The 22,266-nt window shown below is 36.9% G+C and overlaps 1 protein-coding gene across 3 annotated transcripts in view; it reads left to right on the plus strand.

Annotated features, from left to right (window-relative positions):
* The window catches only part of BTAF1 (B-TFIID TATA-box binding protein associated factor 1), a 104,425-nt gene that overhangs the window by 75,000 nt on the left and 7,159 nt on the right, over positions 1 to 22,266 (plus strand). For all 3 annotated transcript variants that reach the window (XM_027596213.2, XM_027596214.2, XM_027596215.1), the window contains 9 exons: positions 1,792 to 1,944; positions 2,158 to 2,279; positions 2,371 to 2,538; positions 4,198 to 4,275; positions 4,416 to 4,545; positions 6,613 to 6,754; positions 6,842 to 6,972; positions 8,900 to 9,025; positions 10,431 to 10,583. In XM_027596213.2, the coding sequence (XP_027452014.1) occupies positions 1,792 to 1,944; positions 2,158 to 2,279; positions 2,371 to 2,538; positions 4,198 to 4,275; positions 4,416 to 4,545; positions 6,613 to 6,754; positions 6,842 to 6,972; positions 8,900 to 9,025; positions 10,431 to 10,583 (1,203 nt within the window). The remainder of the gene's footprint in view (positions 1 to 1,791; positions 1,945 to 2,157; positions 2,280 to 2,370; positions 2,539 to 4,197; positions 4,276 to 4,415; positions 4,546 to 6,612; positions 6,755 to 6,841; positions 6,973 to 8,899; positions 9,026 to 10,430; positions 10,584 to 22,266) is intronic.

Below are 22,266 nucleotides of genomic sequence, written 5' to 3' on the forward strand. Positions count from 1 at the left end.
TTACATTCTTAAAAATTGAGACCCCAAAGAGCTTTTATCATATTTTCTATAATAGAAATTAAAACTGAGAAATGTAAAAATAAAAAATTAATTCATTTAATAAACCCATTAGATGTTACCATCAGTAACATTTTTAAATGAAAAATAACTTTTTTCTAAAACAAAAATAAGTTAGTGAGAAGAGTGATATTGTTTGACATTTTTGCATATTTCTTTTATGCCTGGCCTAATTATAGAGAGCTTGATTCTTGTATTTGCTTGGGCATTCACTCTGTTACAAAATATTTCTTGGGTTGAGGGTATATGAAGAAAGTCAAGCCTCAGAGATAGGTAGTTGGAAAAGTGAGCAGTATTTTGACAGCCTTTTCAAATAATTGTGGATATTCCTTTATCTGATAGCACACCAAAACTCAAAAGGAGAAAGCTTATTAAATTTATGTGCAGTGTGGAATCTAAAATCCTATCAACGAATGTAAAATCTCTCTATGTTAAAATTTATTGGTTTATCTTTCACTTTCCAGTAGATCTTTTAGCCATACATGTTTTTTTTTTAACATAAGCATTGGTCACTTGGAAAATACTGGTTCACTGAGTTATGTAAATCTTTTAAAGCTGGTATATTTTGTCATAAAATAGCAAAAAATCAGATTCATAATATCACCAACAGAAATTCTTTTTAAGTATTGGGATGCTTATGCTTATGTTCAAGCTCACAATGCTGTTTCTTTTGGAAGATTGAATTTTATGACTGACAAGATATGTCAGTTGTTTTCCTTGAAGTGACAGATTTATTTTGAGAAAAATATTGGCCAAGTAGCCAAGTCAGAATAACTACAGTTTGTCAGTCCATTCAAGTAAAATTGTCTATGAAAAATGGCTCAGTCAGATCACAGTTTAAACAGTCTTACAATTGCTTTTCCTCAGCATATTGTATTTTGGTAAGCAGCAAAAGTGCTTTATGTGAACTTCACATTTTGTTGCACAGAATGTTAAAAAGATGTGCATTCAAGGGTTGAGGTCTAATAAAATTACTTTTACTGCTTTAAGGACATTCTTAAGTGAAACTGGCTTAAAAAAAAATGTTGGTGCATGGCTGTAACACAGTGACTACTGGTACATTTAATGCTGTTGCCTTGATTCTTTCTGAGACATAAGCAGTTTTGCCCACCATTACTTTTGCAGCATCAGTGTGAATGTCAACACAGTGAAAAAAGTAAACAATGTCTTTCTTTTATTTCTTTTATCATGAAATAGTTTTGACCTCAGTGATTCTTTGAAAAAGTCTTGGGGATCCTGAGGAGTCTGCAGAGTACATTTTGAGAGCCAGTACTGTGGGGCATCATAACACTAAAATTGAGAAGCCCCAGTAACAGCATTGTATTTAAAGTAATTTATGTGATTCTGTCTGCCTCTTTATCAAGTAATGCCTGGTGTGGGGAAAAAAGTTGTAACTGTGTTCTTTGAAGTACCTCAAATGTGTTTATTTAGTAGTCCCATGGCACTTTTAATACCTGTCAAATTTAAACTCTATTTATTGTCCAGTCTTTAAAATTATTTATTATTTATTATTGGGGCACACTTCCTCTGCCCCCGCCCCCCCACTTGTGTGCTCACTCACGTGTTCTTTCCCTCAAATAAAATCTTTTAAAAATATATTATTACTTTTATTTTTTTACTATTTTTGAATTATTTTTTCTCTGTATTTATATTTTGATAAGATTTGAAATTATAATCTGAGTATGAAAACATTGTGGTAAATCGTTTTAATACCCTTTAAAAAAATCACTTCAGGCAGGCATTCCAGACCCTCCAAATATGTCAGAAGAACTAATCCAATTGAAAGCCAAGGAGCGACACTTTTTGGAGCAATTATTAGATGGGAAAAAATTAGAAAATTACAAAATACCAGTACCAATCAATGCTGAACTCAGAAAATATCAGCAGGTAAAGTTTTATACTTCTAAATAGAGATTATTCCTTTCAATGTACTTTGAAGAGTTTTTAAAATTGACTTAGTAATAGCTTGTGTTTAGTGTTTATACCCATTTATTTCTCTTTTGCCTAAAGATTTTTGGTCTGTGCATACATGTTTGACAAGAAAAAATTTTTATGATCTGTTCACATTTCTAATTTTCCTCTTTTCTCCCAACCTTTCAGGATGGTGTGAACTGGTTAGCATTTCTTAATAAGTATAAACTTCATGGAATTCTGTGTGATGACATGGGTTTAGGAAAAACTTTACAGTCCATCTGCATTCTAGCAGGAGATCATTGTCATAGGTAATTTAAAATCTTATTTTTTAGAAAGAGCTTTCAGATGCTAAGAAATGTAAACAAGGCAGTTAATTCATTGTGTTTTGTTGCTGTAAAGGGCCCAAGAATATGCAAGATCAAAATTGGCAGAATGTATGCCACTTCCATCCTTGGTGGTTTGTCCGCCAACATTAACAGGTCACTGGGTGGATGAAGTAGGTAAATTTTGCTCCAAAGAATATCTCAATCCATTACATTATACTGGACCTCCTACTGAAAGAATAAGGTAAGAACTATACAACAAAAAATGTTTAATCTTTTGCTTTAAGAACTTTAGGATAAAATTTATTAAAAATGAATTCTAGTTTTTTTGGTTGTCAGAAACTTTCTTAAGTTATTTAAGAAAGATGAATATACATTATAAAGATATAATCAGTGAGACTCATGAAAGTTTAAGGACTTCAGCCATTTGGATTTTCCAAGTATTTGACCTAGCAACCAAAGCCATTCTCTGTGCCCTTCTTGGAAACCTTGTGATCATAGCTATCTTTCTCTAAGAGCCCTCTAATCCCCAGAATGCTTTTGCTTTGAAGTGGCTGCTCTGGCTGCCCTGATACCATAGCATTGCTAAAATTCTATTAGCTTTATCCTTTTTCTCTTAAACTAGTACATCCTTTATGTCCTAAATACAAATTTTGAAGAGCAGAATTTCATTGGTTTCAGTTCATCTTTTAAAGACTGCAGAGTCTTAGGTTGCTGATTAGTCCATAGATTTGCTCCCCCTTTGTATATGTAATAGCTAACATATGTTGAGCATTTAGTAGCCAGGCATTATTCTTAGTAGTTTCACATTTATGTAAAATTGTGTAGTATGTATTTGCACAATCACCATATGAGGTATGGTTATTATTTTTGTTCCCAGTTTACAGATAAAAGTCTAAGACATGGGGTATGTATGTCTTAGCTGTATGACCTGGGTCCAAGGTCATATAGCTAATTAAATGGGCAGAGTGAGGATTTGAACACAGGCAAGTCAACAGCTTGCACTCTTAAAAGAATTTACTGTAGTGTCAGAATTTATTCATTTAAAAGTATAGAAACTCAAACTAGCTTAAGCAAACAAGAAATTCATTAATTCACTAGATGGAGAATTTCAGGGGTGAATTCTTGCTTCAGGCACATCTAGATGGCTCTCATTTGCTCTTCCTCCCCATACATAGCTTGTTTTATTGGTCTCTGCAGTTGGTGGATAAGATGATCATAGATGGGGGCACCTGGGTAGCTCAGTAGATTGAGCGTCCGACTCTTGATCTCAACTCCGGTCTTGATCTTCAGGTCATGAGTTCAAGCCCTGTGTTGGGCTCCAACATGGAGCCTACTTTAAAAATAAATAAATAAATAAGTAAAAGATGACCACAGTCTTAGAGCCACATTCTCTTAGCTTGGCAACTGTAGTAAACAGAGATCTTCCTTCTCTCATCATGATTATATCAGTACTAGAAATGACTGGCCTGTTTGGGTCATGCTACCAAACCAGTCTTTGTGGTCAGGGGATAAAATATTGTGAATGGCTCAGCCTGATTCAGTGCTTCATATCTTTGGTGATTATGGGCACTGTGGCTCCTCCTCACCCCCTAGCACAACATGAAGTTTGGAAGGAATAGTGCCTTTAAGGAAGAGGTGTTAGCAAATAAAGTGTCCACCAATTTGAATCAAGTACCCATCTCTTTTCTAGTCAGACTGAGTTAGGCTAACAAGGCCAAGTCAAAAGAAGAATGGTCTTCAAGTGGAAGGTCATGGATGTAGAGTAAGCAGAAAGGAAAGTTGGGCTTAGTAGGCACATTGAAAACACCTTGTAAGATGGTAGCAGTAGCATCCCCTTTGAAATTATATTACACACTTTGTAGGTTCCTTGCTTCCTAATCTTATTTCTTTTTAAATACAGGTTACAGCATCAAGTAAAAAGGCACAATCTAATAGTGGCTTCATATGATGTTGTGAGGAATGACATAGATTTCTTTAGGTAAGAATTAAAATTTTTTTCTTTAGAAAAACTTAGTATCAAATTTGAAAAGAGTTAATATTTTCCTGCCTGAAAGACTCTTCATATAGTTCTTGCCATATACTAAAAGATGCTAAATTTTTTTGCTTATTCTCCCTTAGAAATATTAAATTTAACTACTGTATTCTTGATGAAGGCCATGTCATCAAAAATGGAAAAACAAAATTGTCAAAAGCAGTAAAACAACTGACTGCTAATTATAGGATTATTCTTTCCGGAACACCAATCCAGGTAATTATTTACTGTTCTCTCTCTCTCTCTCTCTCTCTTTATATATTTGCCATGTGGAACTAAGGCTTGACATTTGGCTGTGAATTAAAGAAGTATTTTTCTTTTCTTTCTTTTTTTTTTAAGTTTATAGGAATGATAATTTCCAGTAATTGTGTTTTATAATGGTTCATTTGGTATGTAATAGTATCTGAGCAAACCGGGTTTTAAAAAAACAATATGAAGGGACGCCTGGGTGGCATAGTTGGTTAAGTGTCCGACTCCTGGTTTCAGCTCGGGTCATGATCTCAGGGTCATGAGATTGAGCCCCTGCTCAGTGTGGAGCCCGCTTGAGACTCTCTCTCCCTCTGCCCCTCCCCACCAAGCTTGTGCTTTCTCTCTCTCTCTCTAAAATAAATAAATCTTTTAAAGATTTTATTTATTTATTTGATAGAACACAAGCAGGGGGGAGGGGCAGAGGGAGAGGGAGAAGTAGACACCCCACTGAGCAGGGAGCCCGATGTGGGGCTCGATTCCAGGACCCTGAGATCATGACCTGAGCCGAAGGCAGACGCTTAACTGACTGAGCCACCCAGGTGCCCCTAAAATAAATAAATCTTAAAAAAAAAAAAAAGGCAGTGTGAAGAGCACTGGGTGATGTATGGAATTGTTGAATCACTATATTGTATACCTGAAACTAATACAATAGTATATGTACTATTCTGGAATTAAAATAAAATAAAATAATAAAATGTGATTTTAGGCTATGTAAATAGAAGTCTTGTGTCCAAAGTATGGGAGACTAATCAGACTTTATTCCACACTGGCCATTCTCTTTCTGTGGATGTACACCGCAGTCTGACTTAACATTGAAAAGCTAGAGCTGGTTCAGAGGGGAATCATCATATAGTAGAGGTGTGAATACCTGGGATTAAGAGGGAGTTGGAAGAGATTATAGAAGTTTGTGTTGGAAAAGGAAGGAGGTGGGTAAATTTATAGAAATATTCTGATACTTTTGAGAGGTTCTATTATCTTCTGGAGGAATTGGTTGCAAATGTTCACATCTAGCTTGGATAGCCCCCTGTAATGGGAAGATACCGTATCTTCATCATTCTCCAAAGAGTGGAAGGGTGAACACCAAGTGACCTCTAAGATTCCTTCTGATTCTAAAAAATATTGACAGTTCTTTATTTACATCTTTGTAACTTTTCTTTTAAATTTATTTTTGGTGGTGGACTAATTATTATGTTAGGGTTTTGTTCATTAAGTGAACGCTTTTTGTTCACAATATTACTTTCACAACAAGTTTGTGGGTTTTTTTTGTTTGCCCTCTTTGTTTCTCCCTTCCCCACCTGAACATTTTAGCTCTGAAGCGTCTAAGGGTTTCTGCAATGAAGACCCATGGTAGCCCAGAGTTAGGAGGCAGAGCCTAAGTGGGATTAGAAGGGGAAGACAACCCACCATGGTGAACCAGAGCCCCAACAGGATGAAGAGGGCTTCTGGAAGGGGATAAGGGGGTGGGATGGTACCTTAGGATCCACACATATTGGGAATGCATCTAAAATGAAAAAGTGCTGATTTTTTTTTTCTTCTTTTTTTTTTAAATGAAACTTCAACAGTAGAATTGGAAAGAATCTGTGCCTGTTCGTCATGGCCCTTGAATACTGGATAGACTTGACCTATAATGAAACTCTTCTAGGCTTTCCTTAAGAAATAGTGATGTTGGCCAAGTTCTTTAAATCTTGCTATTAATTTTAGTGTCAAAGATAAAAGAATCAGAAACATCCTCATCTTTCTGCTCTTCTGTTTATTACTGATAGATGCCACCAGTAGGATTTAAACACTATGGACCAAGGCTTATTCTGGTGGAAGAGACTTGAGAATTCCACCCAATAGGATAGAATATTTTCTCCAAGGATACTGATGTGAATTTTACAAATTAAAATACAGACTTACACAATATATGTAAAAATGTGGTTGATTACCCCTCATGTATGTCATTATAGTGGGCTTTCATTAATATTCCATTTTTCAAGTGTAAGAACATAATCCCAGTATAAAAGATAACTGATGTTCCTTTCTTATGTTCAGAACAACGTTTTGGAGCTGTGGTCATTATTTGATTTCCTCATGCCAGGATTTTTGGGGACTGAACGCCAGTTTGCTGCTCGATATGGTAAACCTATATTAGCAAGTAGGGATGCTCGGAGCTCTAGTCGAGAACAAGAAGCAGGTATGAAAAAGATATAATTCTGTACCGTGCAAGTGACTATACCTTATTCCTAACTTTTTTGAAGCCATTTTCTCTTACTGTTAACAGGTGTTCTTGCGATGGATGCACTGCACCGCCAAGTCCTGCCTTTTCTTTTGAGAAGAATGAAAGAAGATGTTTTACAGGATCTTCCACCCAAAATTATTCAAGACTACTACTGTACTCTTAGTCCTCTCCAGGTTAGAAATCTGGTGATTGTGGTTGGTGGTGGTATGTTTATTAGGAGAATGCTTTGAATAAGCCATACAGGTATTGAATAAAGGGGATTAGACTTTGGTTTTATCACTCAAATCTAGCTTCTGCTTTCATAGACTTTAGGAATATTCTATTCCAAACGTGTAGAGATAGGACCTGAATGAATCTGTTTGGACATGTGGATATACATTTGAATATATGCATTTTGAATATGGCATTAAAATAAAAGTATCAATCATAGTTGCTTTCTTATATGTTGAATTAATTGGAAAAATTGCAAGGTTAAACTGATAAAGAAATGAGCCAAAGTTTATAAGGGCCAAAAATCTGCCTGTAATGTTATATCTTCACAACAGCATTATAAGTATTGTCAATCCCCATTTTTGCAAATAAGGAAAGAGAAGCTTAGAAAGGTTAAGTAACTTGCTCAAGGTTATAATAAATATCAGGGCTGAGTTTCAAACCTGGGAAGTGGGACCACATCCCTTTAAAAGTACTGTTACATTACCAGTAAATTTTTGAAATAAGACTTAGCTTTTGTACAGGTCTGATTTTGTACGGAGACCATTATCAAAGGAATCTTTTTTTCCCAAAGGAATTTATTGTATGCCTTTCCTTGTGTAGTATTTTGTGAGGGGAAACTATCCCTTTTCTTAGTAAGACATGGCCTGTAGTCAGAATTTTCTGTTTTAACTTTAGGTTAGTATGCATCCATCCATTTCAGTATTATGAGTTGATTTAGTATGATAAAATGAATTAAAGATAAACAGACACACCCAGAAACTTACTTTCTTTCCTCTCCTATCTATGCAACTTGAGTTAGCTTAGCAGGACACTAACCTAGATGCTGAGATCTCTGTGTTCATTTATATTATCTATCTCATCTGTCTGGGCTCGATTCCTCATTTGTAAAAATTGGATTAGTATTCCTTGAAAGGACTATTTTAGGAGCAATGAGGTGAAGACTTTTGGAAGTAAGTACAATAAAGAAAAGGTGCCATATGAAAAAAATCTATGGTAGGGGCACCTGGTTGGCTCGTTCAGTAGAGGATGCAACTCTTGATCTTGGGGTTGTGAGTTTGAACCCCACATTGGGTATAGAGATTACTTAAAAATAAAATCGTAAAAAAAAAAAAAAATCCATGGTATGATGGTATAAAACACATTTAAGCAGCCTGAAGGAGAGGAGCTGGGAGGAAAGTGACATTTGACTTTATTTAGCATTCATGCATTTTTATACTCTGACTTCTGTTTCTTAGCACTCTAGATTTTCTTCCCTTTCATATTGTTTTAGCATGTACAGGCAGGAACCCAGACCCCAAGGTAATGCTTCAACGTTCATGAGTTCTCCTTTTAGGTAGCAGTAGTATTCTCTTACTTCTTTTTACCTTTTTTTTTTTTAAAGTTTTATTTATTTCAAAAGTAATCTCTGCACCCTACCTGGGCCTCGAATTTACAATCCTGAGATCAAGAGTCACATGCTCGACTAACTGAGCCAGTCCAGGCACCCCAGCAGTAGTATTCTTTTAAAACTTGGGTCTTTTGGCATGTACTTACACAGGGTACCACATAACTTGGAGAAGATTTTCTCATTTCTAAGAGTTCAGGTTCTCTTGTATTGGTAATGTATTTATTTTCTCAACAGAGTGGAAAAATTGAGTCTAGGACTGTTTGACTAGTTTTTAATATTTTAGCAACCAAGCTTAATGTGTTCTGCTTGTATTCTAAATGTAATTTTAAGGAATTTACCAAGATGCAATGGATAATTTGTAATCAGGAGTAAAGCATAGGTATCATACTTTCTTTAATGAGGGCTGGTTTAAATCACTGCTCTTATTGGCATTTGCTAGCTATGTTTTGAACAATTGAAAATAAATATACTCACTGCTTTGGGGGGGTACAATTTTACAGGTTCAGCTCTATGAGGATTTTGCTAAGTCTCGCGCCAAGTGTGATGTTGATGAAACAGTTTCTTCAGCTGCGCTTTCTGAAGAAACTGAAAAACCAAAGCTTAAAGCTACAGGCCATGTATTCCAGGTATAGATTATAGTCTCCTTTTTAATCCTTGAAGAATCATGTTCTTCAATGCAGCAATTTTTACATGGAATACTGAAATATGGGTTTATTTAAGTTTTTTCAATATTGTATATACATTCTTGAAAATAAAAAGTACTAATTTATTTTCATATTTATAATTAGTAATTAATAAGTAATACTAAAATTATACAAAATGCAGTATATCTTTGTATATTACATGAAAAGAGTTTTAGAGAATCTTTTGCTTTATATTAAAAAAAATATTGGAATGCCTACCATAAGGCAGTAATTTTTGTAAGCTCATGGGTCAATTAAAGCATTGGAAAAAACAAACTCCTTCCCTTGTAGCGTTCAAAAAGGAGTAAGTAAAACACATACTATGTAAGAGAAAATAAAGCAGAATATGGGGTTATATAGTATAGGAGTTGTGGTTTTTAGTAGAGGGATCAGGAATGGCCTCTCTGAGAAGGTGACATATAAGCAGAGATCTGGAGGATTGAGGCATGCAGATATGTGGCGGGGGGGAGTGATTTCCAGGCAAGGATACCAAAAGTACAGACGTGTTGAAACATGTATGCCTCATGTGCTCAAGGGAATAGCAAATGAAAAAGAGAAAGTGTCAGCTCAGTCTTTCTGTCCCTTTTGAAATATTCCACCATAGAAATCCTCCCCAAACTGCCCTTTCCCACCAATAAATTAAATACTGTAACATTTTTAAAGATAGAAGAGGGGGAAAGGTAGTTGTGAAGGTTAATACCTCTCCCACAGTTCCTATCGTAGTGTCCAGCAGTCTCTTGAGCCTTGTCAGTGGAGCTTTCTAATACGAATCTCAAGACCCAAATTATAAGCCATGGAAAAGGCAAGAGAAAGAATGTAGCTGAAATAGAGAAAAGAAAGAAGGACCATATAGGGTTTCTTAAACCCAACCACTTGAAATAACTACCTCATTCCACCTTCACCTCTCCCTGACTTGCTGAATTAGAATACTGTGTAGGGGAGAGATTTGCAGATTTATAAGGTCCTCAAGAAATTTTTTACCCACTGAAGTTTGAGAAACCCCTAGGAAATCTTTAGGAAATGTTGCCTTATTCCAGAAGCATCTGTAAGCATTATCAGGTACGTTGAGTGGGAAAGAGGTCTTTCTGTCATGAGAAGCTCATTGTCTAGTGAGGGAGACAGACGTAAACTGTACAATTTATACAAGCTGTAAATGCTCTCATACTGCCCAAGAAGCACAGATGAAGGCATCCCAGATGAGATATTTGAACTGGTTCTTAAAGAATGAGTAGGAGTAGCAAGAAGAGGAAAAAGGGCATTCTATGGATGGGATAGAATAGGAAAAGATACTGAGACACAGACATTTCTGGCATGTATGGACTTGTATATACTTTTTTCCCCCTTGAAGGCATTACAGTACTTACGTAAACTGTGCAACCATCCAGCATTAGTCTTAACACCTCAACATCCAGAGTTCAAGAGTACTACTGAAAAACTGGCAGTTCAGAATTCTTCTCTTCATGATATTCAACATGCCCCCAAACTCTCAGCTTTGAAACAGGTAAGTAGGTCTCATGAGTGTTGGATGTGTGTTACACATTCTCGATCTGTAACACTGGATAAATTGGCTTTTCCAAGAGATTACTGAAGTGTTTACCATTTCTTTTATTTTTTAATTTGGTTTGTTCCATTTTCGGTTTAGCTTTTTAAAAAAAACTGTGGTAAATATATATAGTATAAGATATGCCATTTTAACCATGTTTAAGTGTACAATTCTGTGTCATTAATTACCTTCACAATGTTGGGCAGCTATCGCCACTATTTATTTCCAAAATTTTGCCATCACCTAAACAGAAACTCTGTACACATTAAGCAATAACTTCTATTCTCCTTTCCTCCAACCCCTGGTACCCTGTAGTCTACTTGATATCTGTATGAATTTGCCTGTTCTAAATATATCATGTAGGTGGAATCATCCAATATTTGCGCTTTTGTGACTGGCTTATTTCACTTGGTTTTCAAGGTTTGTTTGTGTTTGTAGCATGTATTAGTACTTCATTTTTATGGCTGAATAATATTCCATTGTTATTATGTATATACCACATTTTGCTTATCATGTGTTGATGGACACTTGGGTTGTTTCCACCTTTTGGCTATTGTGAATGATACTGCAATGAACATGGGCTAATAAGCATCTTTTTAAACAGCCCCTCTTTTCAGTTCTTTTGGATGTAGACCGATGAGTGGAATTGCTGGATCATATAGAAATCCTTTGTTTAACTTTTTCAGGGACTCTCAGACTTTTCCATGGTGGTTGTACTATTTATATTCCCACCAGCAATATGCCACGGTTCCAATTTCTCCACATTCTAGCTAGCACTTCACTTTTTTTTTTTTTTTAATTGTAGCCATCTCAGTAGGTATGAAGTGCTGTCTCATTGAAAATGCCTTTTAAGTTCTTGGACCATTTTTAAATTGTATAGTCTGTCTTTTGGTTGAGTTTTAAGAGTTTTTTTATATTCTAGATATTAGGCCCTTATCAGATACATGATTTTGCAAATATTTTCTCCCATTCTGTAGATTATCCTTTCACTTTCTTCAATACTATCTTCCATGGTTTCTGATGAGAAATCCAATATTAACCTCATTAAGGATCCCTTTTACATGACGAAATCACCTTTCTCTTGCTGCTTTCAGGACTGTCTTTGAATGGTTTGATTGTAATGTGTGTCCGTGTGGATCTCTGAGTTTTATTGGGAACTGCCTACTCTGCCAGTTTGCTCCTGTTGCTCTCTTGGAATATAGCTTTCAGAAACAGAATTTTTGGAAAATTCCTTAAGATTTCAAAAGGTTAAACTTTTTAAAAGAACCAATTTCAAGCACCAAAATGTTGAGGCTAATACATTTAGTTCTAACTCGTCTTAAAAATTAAGAGCTTACTATAAAATCTGGACTTTAGTAATTGTTTTTGCTTTTGTAGTTATTCTGGCCTAAATTTTTTATTTTTTTTAAAGATTTTATTTATTTGACAGAGAGAGAGAGACAGCAAGAGAGGGAACACCAGCAGGGGGAGTGGGAGAGGGAGAAGCAGGCTCCCCGCTGAGCAGAGAGCCAGATGTGGGGCTCTATCCCAGGACCCTGCGACCATGACCTGAGCCGAAGGCAGACACTTAACAACTGAGCCACCCAGGCACCCCTGGCCTAAATTTCATTGAGAATAACTAATGAAAGATTTTAGATTTCATGTGGGTTAATATAAAAAATGTTATATAATGACATATATGACATCCAGGCATGTATCCTTATATTACTAAATGTGAAAGAATGGATTTTTTTACCATAAAATGGAAGAATGACTATTGCTTTTAGATTGTTTATATATGGAATAGTTTTCTTATTTGACCAAACTAATTTTGTTTATAAAATGTTCACAGTTTTCTTAACATAGCTGATACACATTTTTTTAAGGATTTTATTTATTTATTTATCTATCTATTTATTTATTTATTTATTTGAGAGAGAGAGAGAGAGAGAGAGAGCATCAGTGGGGAGGAGGGACAGAAGGAGAGGGAGAAGCAGACTGCCTGCTGAGCAGGGAGCCCAACATGGGACTCGATCCCAGGACCCTGGGATCACGACCTGAGCTAAAGGCAGACACTCAACTGACTGAGCCATCCAGGTGCCCAACATAGCTGATACATTAAATAAAGCTATAAGATATACTTAGTCAAGGAATCAGCTAATTAGATTTCCAAAAGAATGTTGAATTTCATCCACACTTTAATTATAGGCTTTAAATTATTTTTAGTTTATCTTTTTGCACATTATTTTTTCTCCCTGCAGTTATTACTTAAACTGATCTCTCATTTTAGAATGCTTCTTGTCATTCTGAAGTATCTGGAATTAAGATGCTTAGGAACTCTGCAGCTTAGGCCCAGATTGTTTCTGACCATACCTATGGAGGGCTTTTCTAGAACCTCTCTTTTCCATTTTCCCAGTTCTTTCAGCCATTCAGAGCAAAGGTTCTGTCTTAGGGAAGAGAAAACTAGTTTGTTTTCTTGTTTGCTTTCATCTAAAATATGTCTCTTCTCTGAATTAGGGGAGAAGTCTTATTTGCTTTTAAAAAATCTGCCACTAGAAATATAGAAACATGTTTATCAGCAAGTAATAGTGCCAGAATTATCTAATATTGCCAGAATATTAAAATTTCAGGATACTGGAATGATGAACTGAAACTGTAGGTGAAATTTAATGGAAATAAACAAAGTTTTAAAAAACTTAGATACAGATTCTGTCAGACTTGGCAAACATTTCATATAGTGTAAAGTTGAGTTTGATGGCAGGTTCACTATAAATTTGTATGAATTAGTTACTGGTAAATAAAGCTCATATGATCTTGGGCGGGATTAATAATAGATTATAATGGCCAAAATAAGGGCATCATAGTTTCACTGTCTTTTATACCTGTCACACCAAACTTTGAGTATCATTTATAGTTCTGGGCACTCTTAAGTGGAAGATCAAAAGAATCTGGAAACCATCTTATATGAGAAATAGTTTGAAAAACCTGGGGTAATTTAGCCTATGCTGAAGTTAGGGCAAGATAAAATTAAATTGCTCTCTAGGGAGGCAGCTGGCCTCTCAGACACCCATATCACGTGGCCTTGGTAACCATTTTCTAGAGTCTAGTAATCAGCTTTTCAATGCTGCAAACTAGATTTTGTCAGAATACTTGGAGCTCATCAGGTCTCTCAGGGCAAACTCAGGTTTATAAGAGATTATTGGAAAAACCAGAATGCCATTTCCACTGCCAGACAAGAATATTTATGTCAAATGACATGTCCATACATCCAGTAGAACAGCTACACTGGAAGAAGATACTAGGAAGATTATATGGTAAGTGTGGACTTGGAGGAGTCTCAGGTGGATGTTCTTAATATGACTGGTTATCTATAGGTTTGATATTGTTGCCTAAGGGATTAAGATGATTGAATGTGCATGACACACACATTCTGATAAATTCTGACTCTCTAGAACTCCTCTTTTATATAAAGAAGCCATGTAGAATGACCCACTGATACCACATTCTTTATACTGGATACCACCCAGTTATACCCTTAAAACACCCCAGATTTTTAAAAAGAAAGATAGTAATCTGATTGCAGATTTAGGGGCAAGGGATAGAGATAATTACATTTATCAGATTTCTTTATTCCACCTGGAGGAGTTCTTGTAGTATACCCTATATGTATTCTATATCAAGGAGAGGGGAAAAGCTTAGGGCAATCTAATTAAAGTTTACAATTTAAGGGCTACTAAGAGAAAGAACATTTGTTCTTCCCCAAGCATCAGATTATGACAACACATGTGAAGTGTTACCTACCAGGTGGGCTCATTAAGAGACAGTGCCCAAAGTTTTTATTGGGTGTGATCATGTAGATTCCCTCTGCCTAGTATATATCAAAATTCTAGACTCCCAGAAAGGAAGCCAGTCTCAGCATCATCCTATTGTTTGCACAACAGTCTAAGCACAGTAGGCCATCCTTATCAAGTACGAAACAATGGAAAGACTCAAAACCCAAGTTTTTCAAGACTTGTTTCAGCCAAGAACAGACCTTTCAAGCTGGACTTTCTAAGAAAAGCATTTCAGGTCTGCTATGTTAACTTTTTTTCTGCACAATAAGAGTTTTACACTGAATTTGGAGTTTACCTGGGTGGCCTTTTGGTTATCTTGCCCCTCTGAGCTTCTGGTTTTCTAAGTAACTTTAGTGAGTAGAAAGGAGAAAGCCTCCTGCATTTAGGTCTTATATTTTGGGCAGAATTCACTATCTTGAGGTCCTAGGAATGAAGAAGATTAATACTGGGTACTTTAGTTTCCCAAACAGATGTAAACATGATTCTCTTGGATTTTGTTCACTTATTTGTTCACTTATTTGGATGTTTGTTCACTTATTGTACCTGCTGTGTGCCAGGCACTAAACCATAATATAGCAGGAAATACAAAAGATCTATAGCAGCATGGTTCTTGCTGTTAAAGATACTGGTCGCTAGCTATATAGTAGTAAGCTCAGGAATCCAGATCTCACTAGATGTTTTTGGTTCTCTTTTTTGTAATTTTGATTTCTGCCAGATTTAGCTGCTCCATTGTTTTCTTCACATTGTTCTTTTCTTTTTTTTAATTAAGTAGGCTCCACACCCAACAGGCTTGAACTCATGACCTTGAGATCAAGAGTCGCATGCTCTACTGACCGAGCCACCCAGACGCCCCCACTCTATTATTTTTTTTTAATAGGCCTATTTTTTATTTTTATTCTTTAATTTTTTTTTATTTTTTAAATTAACATATAATGTATTATTTGTTTCGGGGGTACAGGTCTGTGATTTATCAGTCTTACACAATTCACAGCGCTCACCATAGCACATACACTCCCGAATGTCCATCACCCAGCCACCCCATCCCTCCCACCCTCCTTCACTCCAGTAACCCTCAGTTTGTTTCCTGAGATTAAGAGTCTCTTATGCTTTGTCTCCCTCTCTGGTTTCGTCTTCATTTTTCCCTCCCTTCCCTATGATCCTCTGTCTTGTTTCTCAAATTCTTCATATCAGTGAGATCATATGATAATTGTCTTTCTCTGATTGACTTATTTCGCTTAGCATAATATACCCTCTAGTTCCATCCATGTCATTGCAAATAGCAAGATTCATTTTTTTGATGGCTGCATAAGATTCCATTGTATATATACCACATCTTCTTTATCCATTCATCCATTGATGGACATCTAGGTTCTTTTCATAGCATGGCTATTGTGGACATTGCTGCTATAAACATCGGGGTACCCCTTCGGATCCCTACATTTGTATCTTTGGGGTAAATACCCAGTAGTGCAATTGTTGGGTCATATGGTAGCTCTATTTTCAACTTTTTGAGGAACCTCCATACTGTTTTCCAGAGTGGCTGCACTAGCTTGCATTCCCACCAACAGTGTAAGAGGGTTCCCCTTTCTCCGCATCCTTGCCAGCATCTGTCATTTCCTGACTTGTTAATTTTAGCCATTATGACTGGTGTGAGGTGGTATCTCATTGAGGTTTTGATTTGTATTTCTCTGATGCTGAGCGATTTTGAGCACCTTTTCATGTGTCTGTTGGCCATTTGGATGTCTTTGCAGAAATGTCTGTTCATATCTTCTGTCCATTTTTTTTTTGCTTTCTTTTTTAAATTTTATTTTATTATGTTAATCACCATACATCATTAGTTTTTGATGTAGTGTTCCCTGACTCATTGAGTGTAACACCCAGTGCTCCATTCAATACGTGCCCTCTTTAATACCCATCACCAGGCTAACCCATCCCCCCGACCCCCTCCCCTCTAGAACCCTCAGTTTGTTTCTCAGAGTCCGTAGTCTCTCATGGTTCATCTCCCCCTCCGATTCCCCCCCTTCATTTTTCCCTTCCTACTTTTTTTTTTTTTTTAACATATAATGTACTGTTTCAGAGGTACAGGTCTGTGATTCATCAGTCTTACACAATTCACAGCACTCACCATAGCACATACCCTCCCCAATGTCTGTCACACAGCCACTCCATCCCTCCCACCCCCCACCAGCAACCCTCAGTTTGTTTCCTGAGATTAAGAATTCCTCATATCAGTGAGACCATATACATGTCTTTCCCTGATTGACTTATTTCGCTTAGCATAATAACTCTAGTTCCATCCACGTCGTTGCAAATGGCAAGATTTTGTTATTGTGGTTTTTTTTTTCATGGCTGTATAATATACCATTATATATATTCCATACATATATATACACACACACCACATCTTCTTTATCCATTCATCTCTTGATGGACATCTTGGCTCTTTCCATAGTTTGGCTATTGTGGACATTGCTGCTATAAACATTGGGGTGCAAATACCCCTTTGGATCACTACATTTGTATCTTTGGGGTAGATACCTAGTAGTGCAATTACTGGGTCATATGGTAGCTCTATTTTCAACTTTTTGAGGAACCTCCATACTATTTTCCAGAGTGGCTGCACCAGCTTGCATTCCCACCAACAGGGAGAACACAAGTAGCCAGAGCGGCAGGCAGGGAGAAGCAGGCTCCCCGCTGAGGAAGGAGCCTGATGCGGGGATCGATCCCAGGACCCTGGGATCATGACTTGAGCCGAAGGCAGCTGCTTAATCTACTGAGCCACCCAGGCGCCCCTCCTGATTTGTTAATTTTAGCCATCTGACTGGTGTGAGGTGGTATCTCATTGAGGTTTTGATTTGGATTTCCCTGATGCTGAGCGATGTCGAGCACTTTTTCATGTGTCTGTTGGCCATTTGGATGTCTTCTTTGGAAAAATGTCTGTTCATGTCTTCTGCCCATTTCTTGATTGGATTATTTGTTCTTTGGGTGTTGAGTTTGATAAGTTCTTTATATTGGATACTAGCCCTTTATCTGATATGTCATTTGCAAGTATCTTCTCCCATTCTGTCGGTTGTCTTTTGGTTTTGTTGACTGTTTCCTTTGCTGTGCAAAAGCTTTTTATCTTGATGAAGTCCCAATAGTTCATTTTTGCCCTTGCTTTCCTTGCCTTTGGCAATGTCTCCAGGAAGAAGTTGCTGCCTGTGTTCTCCTCAAGGATTTTGATGGATTACTCTCTCACATTTAGGTCTTTCATTCATTTTAAGTCTATTTTTGTGTGTGGTATAAGGAAATGGTCCACTTTCATTCTTCTGCACATGGCTGTCCAATTTTCCCAACACCATTTATTGAAGAGACTGTCTTTTTTCCATTGGACATTCTTTCCTGTTTAGTCGAAGATTAGTTGACCATAGAATTGAGGGTCCATTTCTGGGCTTTCTATTCTGTTCCATTGATCTACGTGTCTGTTTTTGTGCCAGTACCATACTGTCTTGATGATTACAGCTTTGTAACAGGGCTTGAAGTCCGAAATTGCGATGCCACCAGCTTTGCTTTTCTTTTTCAACATTCCTCTGGCTATTCGGGGTCTTTTCTGGTTCCATACAAATTGTACGGATTATTTGTTCCATTTCTTTGAAAAAAGTGGATGGTATTTTGATAGGGATTGCATTAAATATGTAGATTGCTCTAGGTAGCATAGAGATTTTCACAGTATTTGTTCTTCCAGTCTGTAAGCATGGAACATTTTTCCATTTCTTTGTGTCTTCCTCAATTTCTTTCATGAGTATTCTGTAGTTTCCTGAGCACAAATCCTTTGCCTCTTTGGTTAGATTTATTCCTAGGTATCTTATGGTTTTGGGTGCAATTGTAAATGGGATCAACTCCTTAATTTCTCTTTCTTCTGTATCGTTGTTGGTGAATAGAGATGCAACTGATTGGGCACCTGGGTGGCTCATTTGGTTAAGCGACTGCCTTCGGCTCAGGTCATGATCCTGGAGTCCTGTGATCAAGTCCCGCATCGGGCTCTCTGCTCAGCGGGGAGCCTGCTTCTCCTTCTGACCCTCCCCCCTCATGTACTCTCTCTCTCAAATAAATAAATAAATCTTAAAAAAAAAAGAAATGCAACTGATTTCTGTGCATTGATTTTATATCCTGCCACTTTCCTGAATTCCTGTATGAGTTGTAGTAGTTTTGGGGTGGAGTCTTTTGGGTTTTTCACATAAAGTATCATATCATCTGCAAAGAGTGAGAGTTTGACTTCTTTGCCGATTTGGATGCCCTTTATTTCTTTTTTTTTCTTTTTTTTTTGTCTGATTGCTGAGGCTAAGACTTCTAGTACTATGTTGAATAGCAGTGTTGATAGTGGACATCCCTGCCATGTTCCTGACCTTAGGGGAAAAGCTCTCAGTATTTCCCCATTCAGAATGATATTTGCTGTGGGTTTTTCTTAGATGGCTTTTACGATATTGGGTTATGTACCTTCTATCCCTACACTGTGAAGAGTTTTAAGAAAGGATGCTGTAGTTTGTCAAATGCTTTTTCTGCATCTATTGAGAGTATCATATGGTTCTTCTTCTTTCTTTTGTTAATGTATTGTATCACATTGATTGATTTGTAGATGTTGAGCCACCTTTGCAGTCCAGGAATAAATTCCACTTGGTCGTGGTGAATAATCCTTTTAATGTAATCCAGTTTACTGTTGGATCCTACTGTCTAGTATTTTGGTGAGAATTTTTGCATCCATGTTCATCAGGGATATTGGTCCGTAATTCTTTTTCATGGGGTCTTTGGTTTGGGGATCAAGGTAATGCTGGTCTCATAAAATGAGTTTGGAAGTTTTCCTTCCATTTCTATTTTTTGGAAGAATTTCAGAAGAATAGGTGTTAATTCTTCTTTAAATGTTTGGTAGAATTCCCCTGGGAAGCCATCTGGCCCTGGGATCTTGTTTGTTGGGAGATTTTTGATGACTGCTTCAATTTCCTTACTGGCTAGGTGTCTGTTTAGGTTTTCTATTTCTTCCTGGTTCAGTTTTGGTAGTTTATACATCTCCAGGAATGCATCCATTTCTTCCAGATTATCTAATTTGCTTGCATATAGTTGCTTATAATATGTCCTTATAATTACTTGTATTTCTTTGGTGTTGGTTGTGATCTCTTCTCTTTCATTCATGATTTTATTTATTTGGGTCCTTTCTCTTTTATTTTTGTTAAGTCTGGGCAGGGGTTTATCAGTCTAATGAATTCTTTCAAACAACCAGCTCCTAGTTTCGTTGATCTCTTCTGTTCTTTTGGTTTCTATTTCATTGATTTCTGCTCTGGTCTTTATTATTTCTCTTCTCCTGCTGGGTTTAGGCCTTATTTGCTGTTCTTTCTCCAGCTCCTTTAGGTGTAGGGGTAGGTTGTGTATTTGAGACCGTTCTTGTTTCTTGAGAAAGGCTTGTATTGCTCTATACTTTCCTCTTAGGACCACCTTTGCTGCATCCCAAAGATTTTGAAAAGTTGTGTTTTCATTTTCATTTGTTTCCATGAATGTTTTTTAATTCTTCTTTAATTTCCTGGTTGATCCATTCATTCTTTAGTAGGATGCTCTTTAGCCTCCATGTATTTGAGTTCTTTCTGACTTTCCTCTTGTGACTGAGTTCTAGTTTCAAAGCACTGTGGTCTGAAAATATGCAGGAAATGATCCCAGTCTTTTGGTACCGGTTGAGACGTGATTTGTGACCCAGGATGTGATCTATTCTAGAGAATGTTTCATGGGCATTAGAGAAGAATATGTATTCTGTTGCTTTAGGATGGAATGTTCTGAATATATCTGTGAAGTCCATCTGGTCCAGTGTGTCATTTAAAGCCTTTATTTCCTTGTTGATCTTTTGCTTGGATGATCTGTCCATTTCAGTGAGGGGAGTGTTAAAATCCCCTACTGTTAATGTATTATTGTTGATGTGTTTCTTTGCTTTTGTTATTAATTGGCTTATATAATGGGCTGCTCCCATGTTAGGGGCATAGATATTTACAATTGTTAGATCTTCTTGGTGGATAGACCCTTTAAGTATGATGTAGTGTCCTTCCTCATCTCTTATTATAGTCTTTGGTTTAAAATCTCATTTGTCTGATATAAGGATTGCTACCCCAACTTTCTTTTGATGTCCATTAGTCCATTTCTGCCCCCTCACTTTAAATCTGGAGATGTCTTTGGGTCTAAAATGAGTCTCTTACAGAAAGCATATCTATGGGTCTTGTTTTTTTATCCACTCTGATACCCTGTGTCTTTTGAGTGGGGCATTTAGCCCATTTACATTCAGGGTGACTATTGAAAGATACGAATTTAGTGCCATTGTATTGCCTGTAAGGTGACTGTTACTGTATATTGTCTCTGTTCCCTTCTTGTCTGTAACTTTTAGGCTCTCTCTTTGCTTAGAGGGACCCCTTTCAGTATTTCTTGTAGGGCTGGTTTGGTGTTCATAAATTCTTTTTAGTTTTTGTTTGTCCTGGAAACTTTTTATTTCTCCTTCTATTTTCTTTTTCTTTTTTTTTTTTTTTTTTTTTAAAGATTTTTATTTATTTGAGAGAGAGAGAATGAGCGATAGAGAGCACGAGAGGGAAGAGGGTCAGAGGGAGAAGCAGACTCCCTGCTGAGCAGGGAGCCTGATGCGGGACTCGATCCCGGGACTCCAGGATCATGACCTGAGCCGAAGGCAGTCGCTCAACCAACTGAGCCACCCAGGTGCCCCTCTCCTTCTATTTTCAATGACAGCCTAGGTGGATATAGTATTCTTGGCTGCATATTTTTCTCGTTTAGTGCTCTGAATATTTCATGCCAATCCTTTCTGGCCTGCCAGGTCTCTGTGGATAGGTCTGTTGCCAATCTAATGTTTCTACCACTGTAGGTTACAGACCTCTTCTCCTGAGCTGCTTTCAGGATTTTCTCTTTGTCTCTGAGACTTGTGAGTTTTACTATTAGATGTCAAGGTGTTGACCTATTTTTACTGATTTTGAGGGGAGTTCTCTGTGTCTTCTGGATTTTGATGCCTGTTTCCTTCCCCAAATTGGGGAAGTTCTCTGCTATAATTTGCTCCAGTATATCTTCTGCCCCTCTCTCTCCTTCTTCTGGGATCCCAATTATTCTAATATTGTTTCATCTTATGGTATCACTTAAATCTCTCGAATTCTCCCCTCGTGATCCAGTAATTGTTTATCTTTCTCTTTCTCAGCTTCTTTATTCTCCATCATTTGGTCTTCTATATCACTAATTCTCTCTTCTGCCTCATTTATCCTAGCAGTTAGAGCCTCCATTTTTTATTGCACCTCATTAATAGCCTTTTTGATTTTGACTTGGTTAGATTTTAGTTTTTATTTTTCCAGAAAGGGATTCTCTAGTATCTTCTATGTTTTTTTCAAGCCCAGCTAGTATCTTTATAATCATCATTCTGAGCTCTAGTTAAAACATCTTACTAATGTCCATATTGATTAGGTCTCTGGCAGTTGGTACTGCCTCTTGTTCTTTTTTTTTGAGGTGAGTTTTTCCATTTTGTCATTTTGTCCAGAGAAGAATAGGTGAATGAGAGAACAAAATGTTAACAGGGTAACAATGACCCCAGAAATATATACACGAAATAAATCAGAAGAGACCTGAAACACGGGAAAAGAAAGGAAAAAAAAAAAAGAATATGATCAGGCTGGTGAATGGAACAGAGCCACACACACTAGATTTTGGGTGTATTTTGTTCTGTTAGAAACAGCTTGCCTCCCAAAATTTTAAAGAAAGAAAAACTTATATATATACAAAAATAAGGGTAAATACGATGAAGGGATGGAATATGACTGTAAGATGAA

This window comes from Zalophus californianus, chromosome 15 (genome assembly GCF_009762305.2).
Source record: "Zalophus californianus isolate mZalCal1 chromosome 15, mZalCal1.pri.v2, whole genome shotgun sequence".
Taxonomy (NCBI): Eukaryota; Metazoa; Chordata; class Mammalia; order Carnivora; family Otariidae; genus Zalophus; species Zalophus californianus.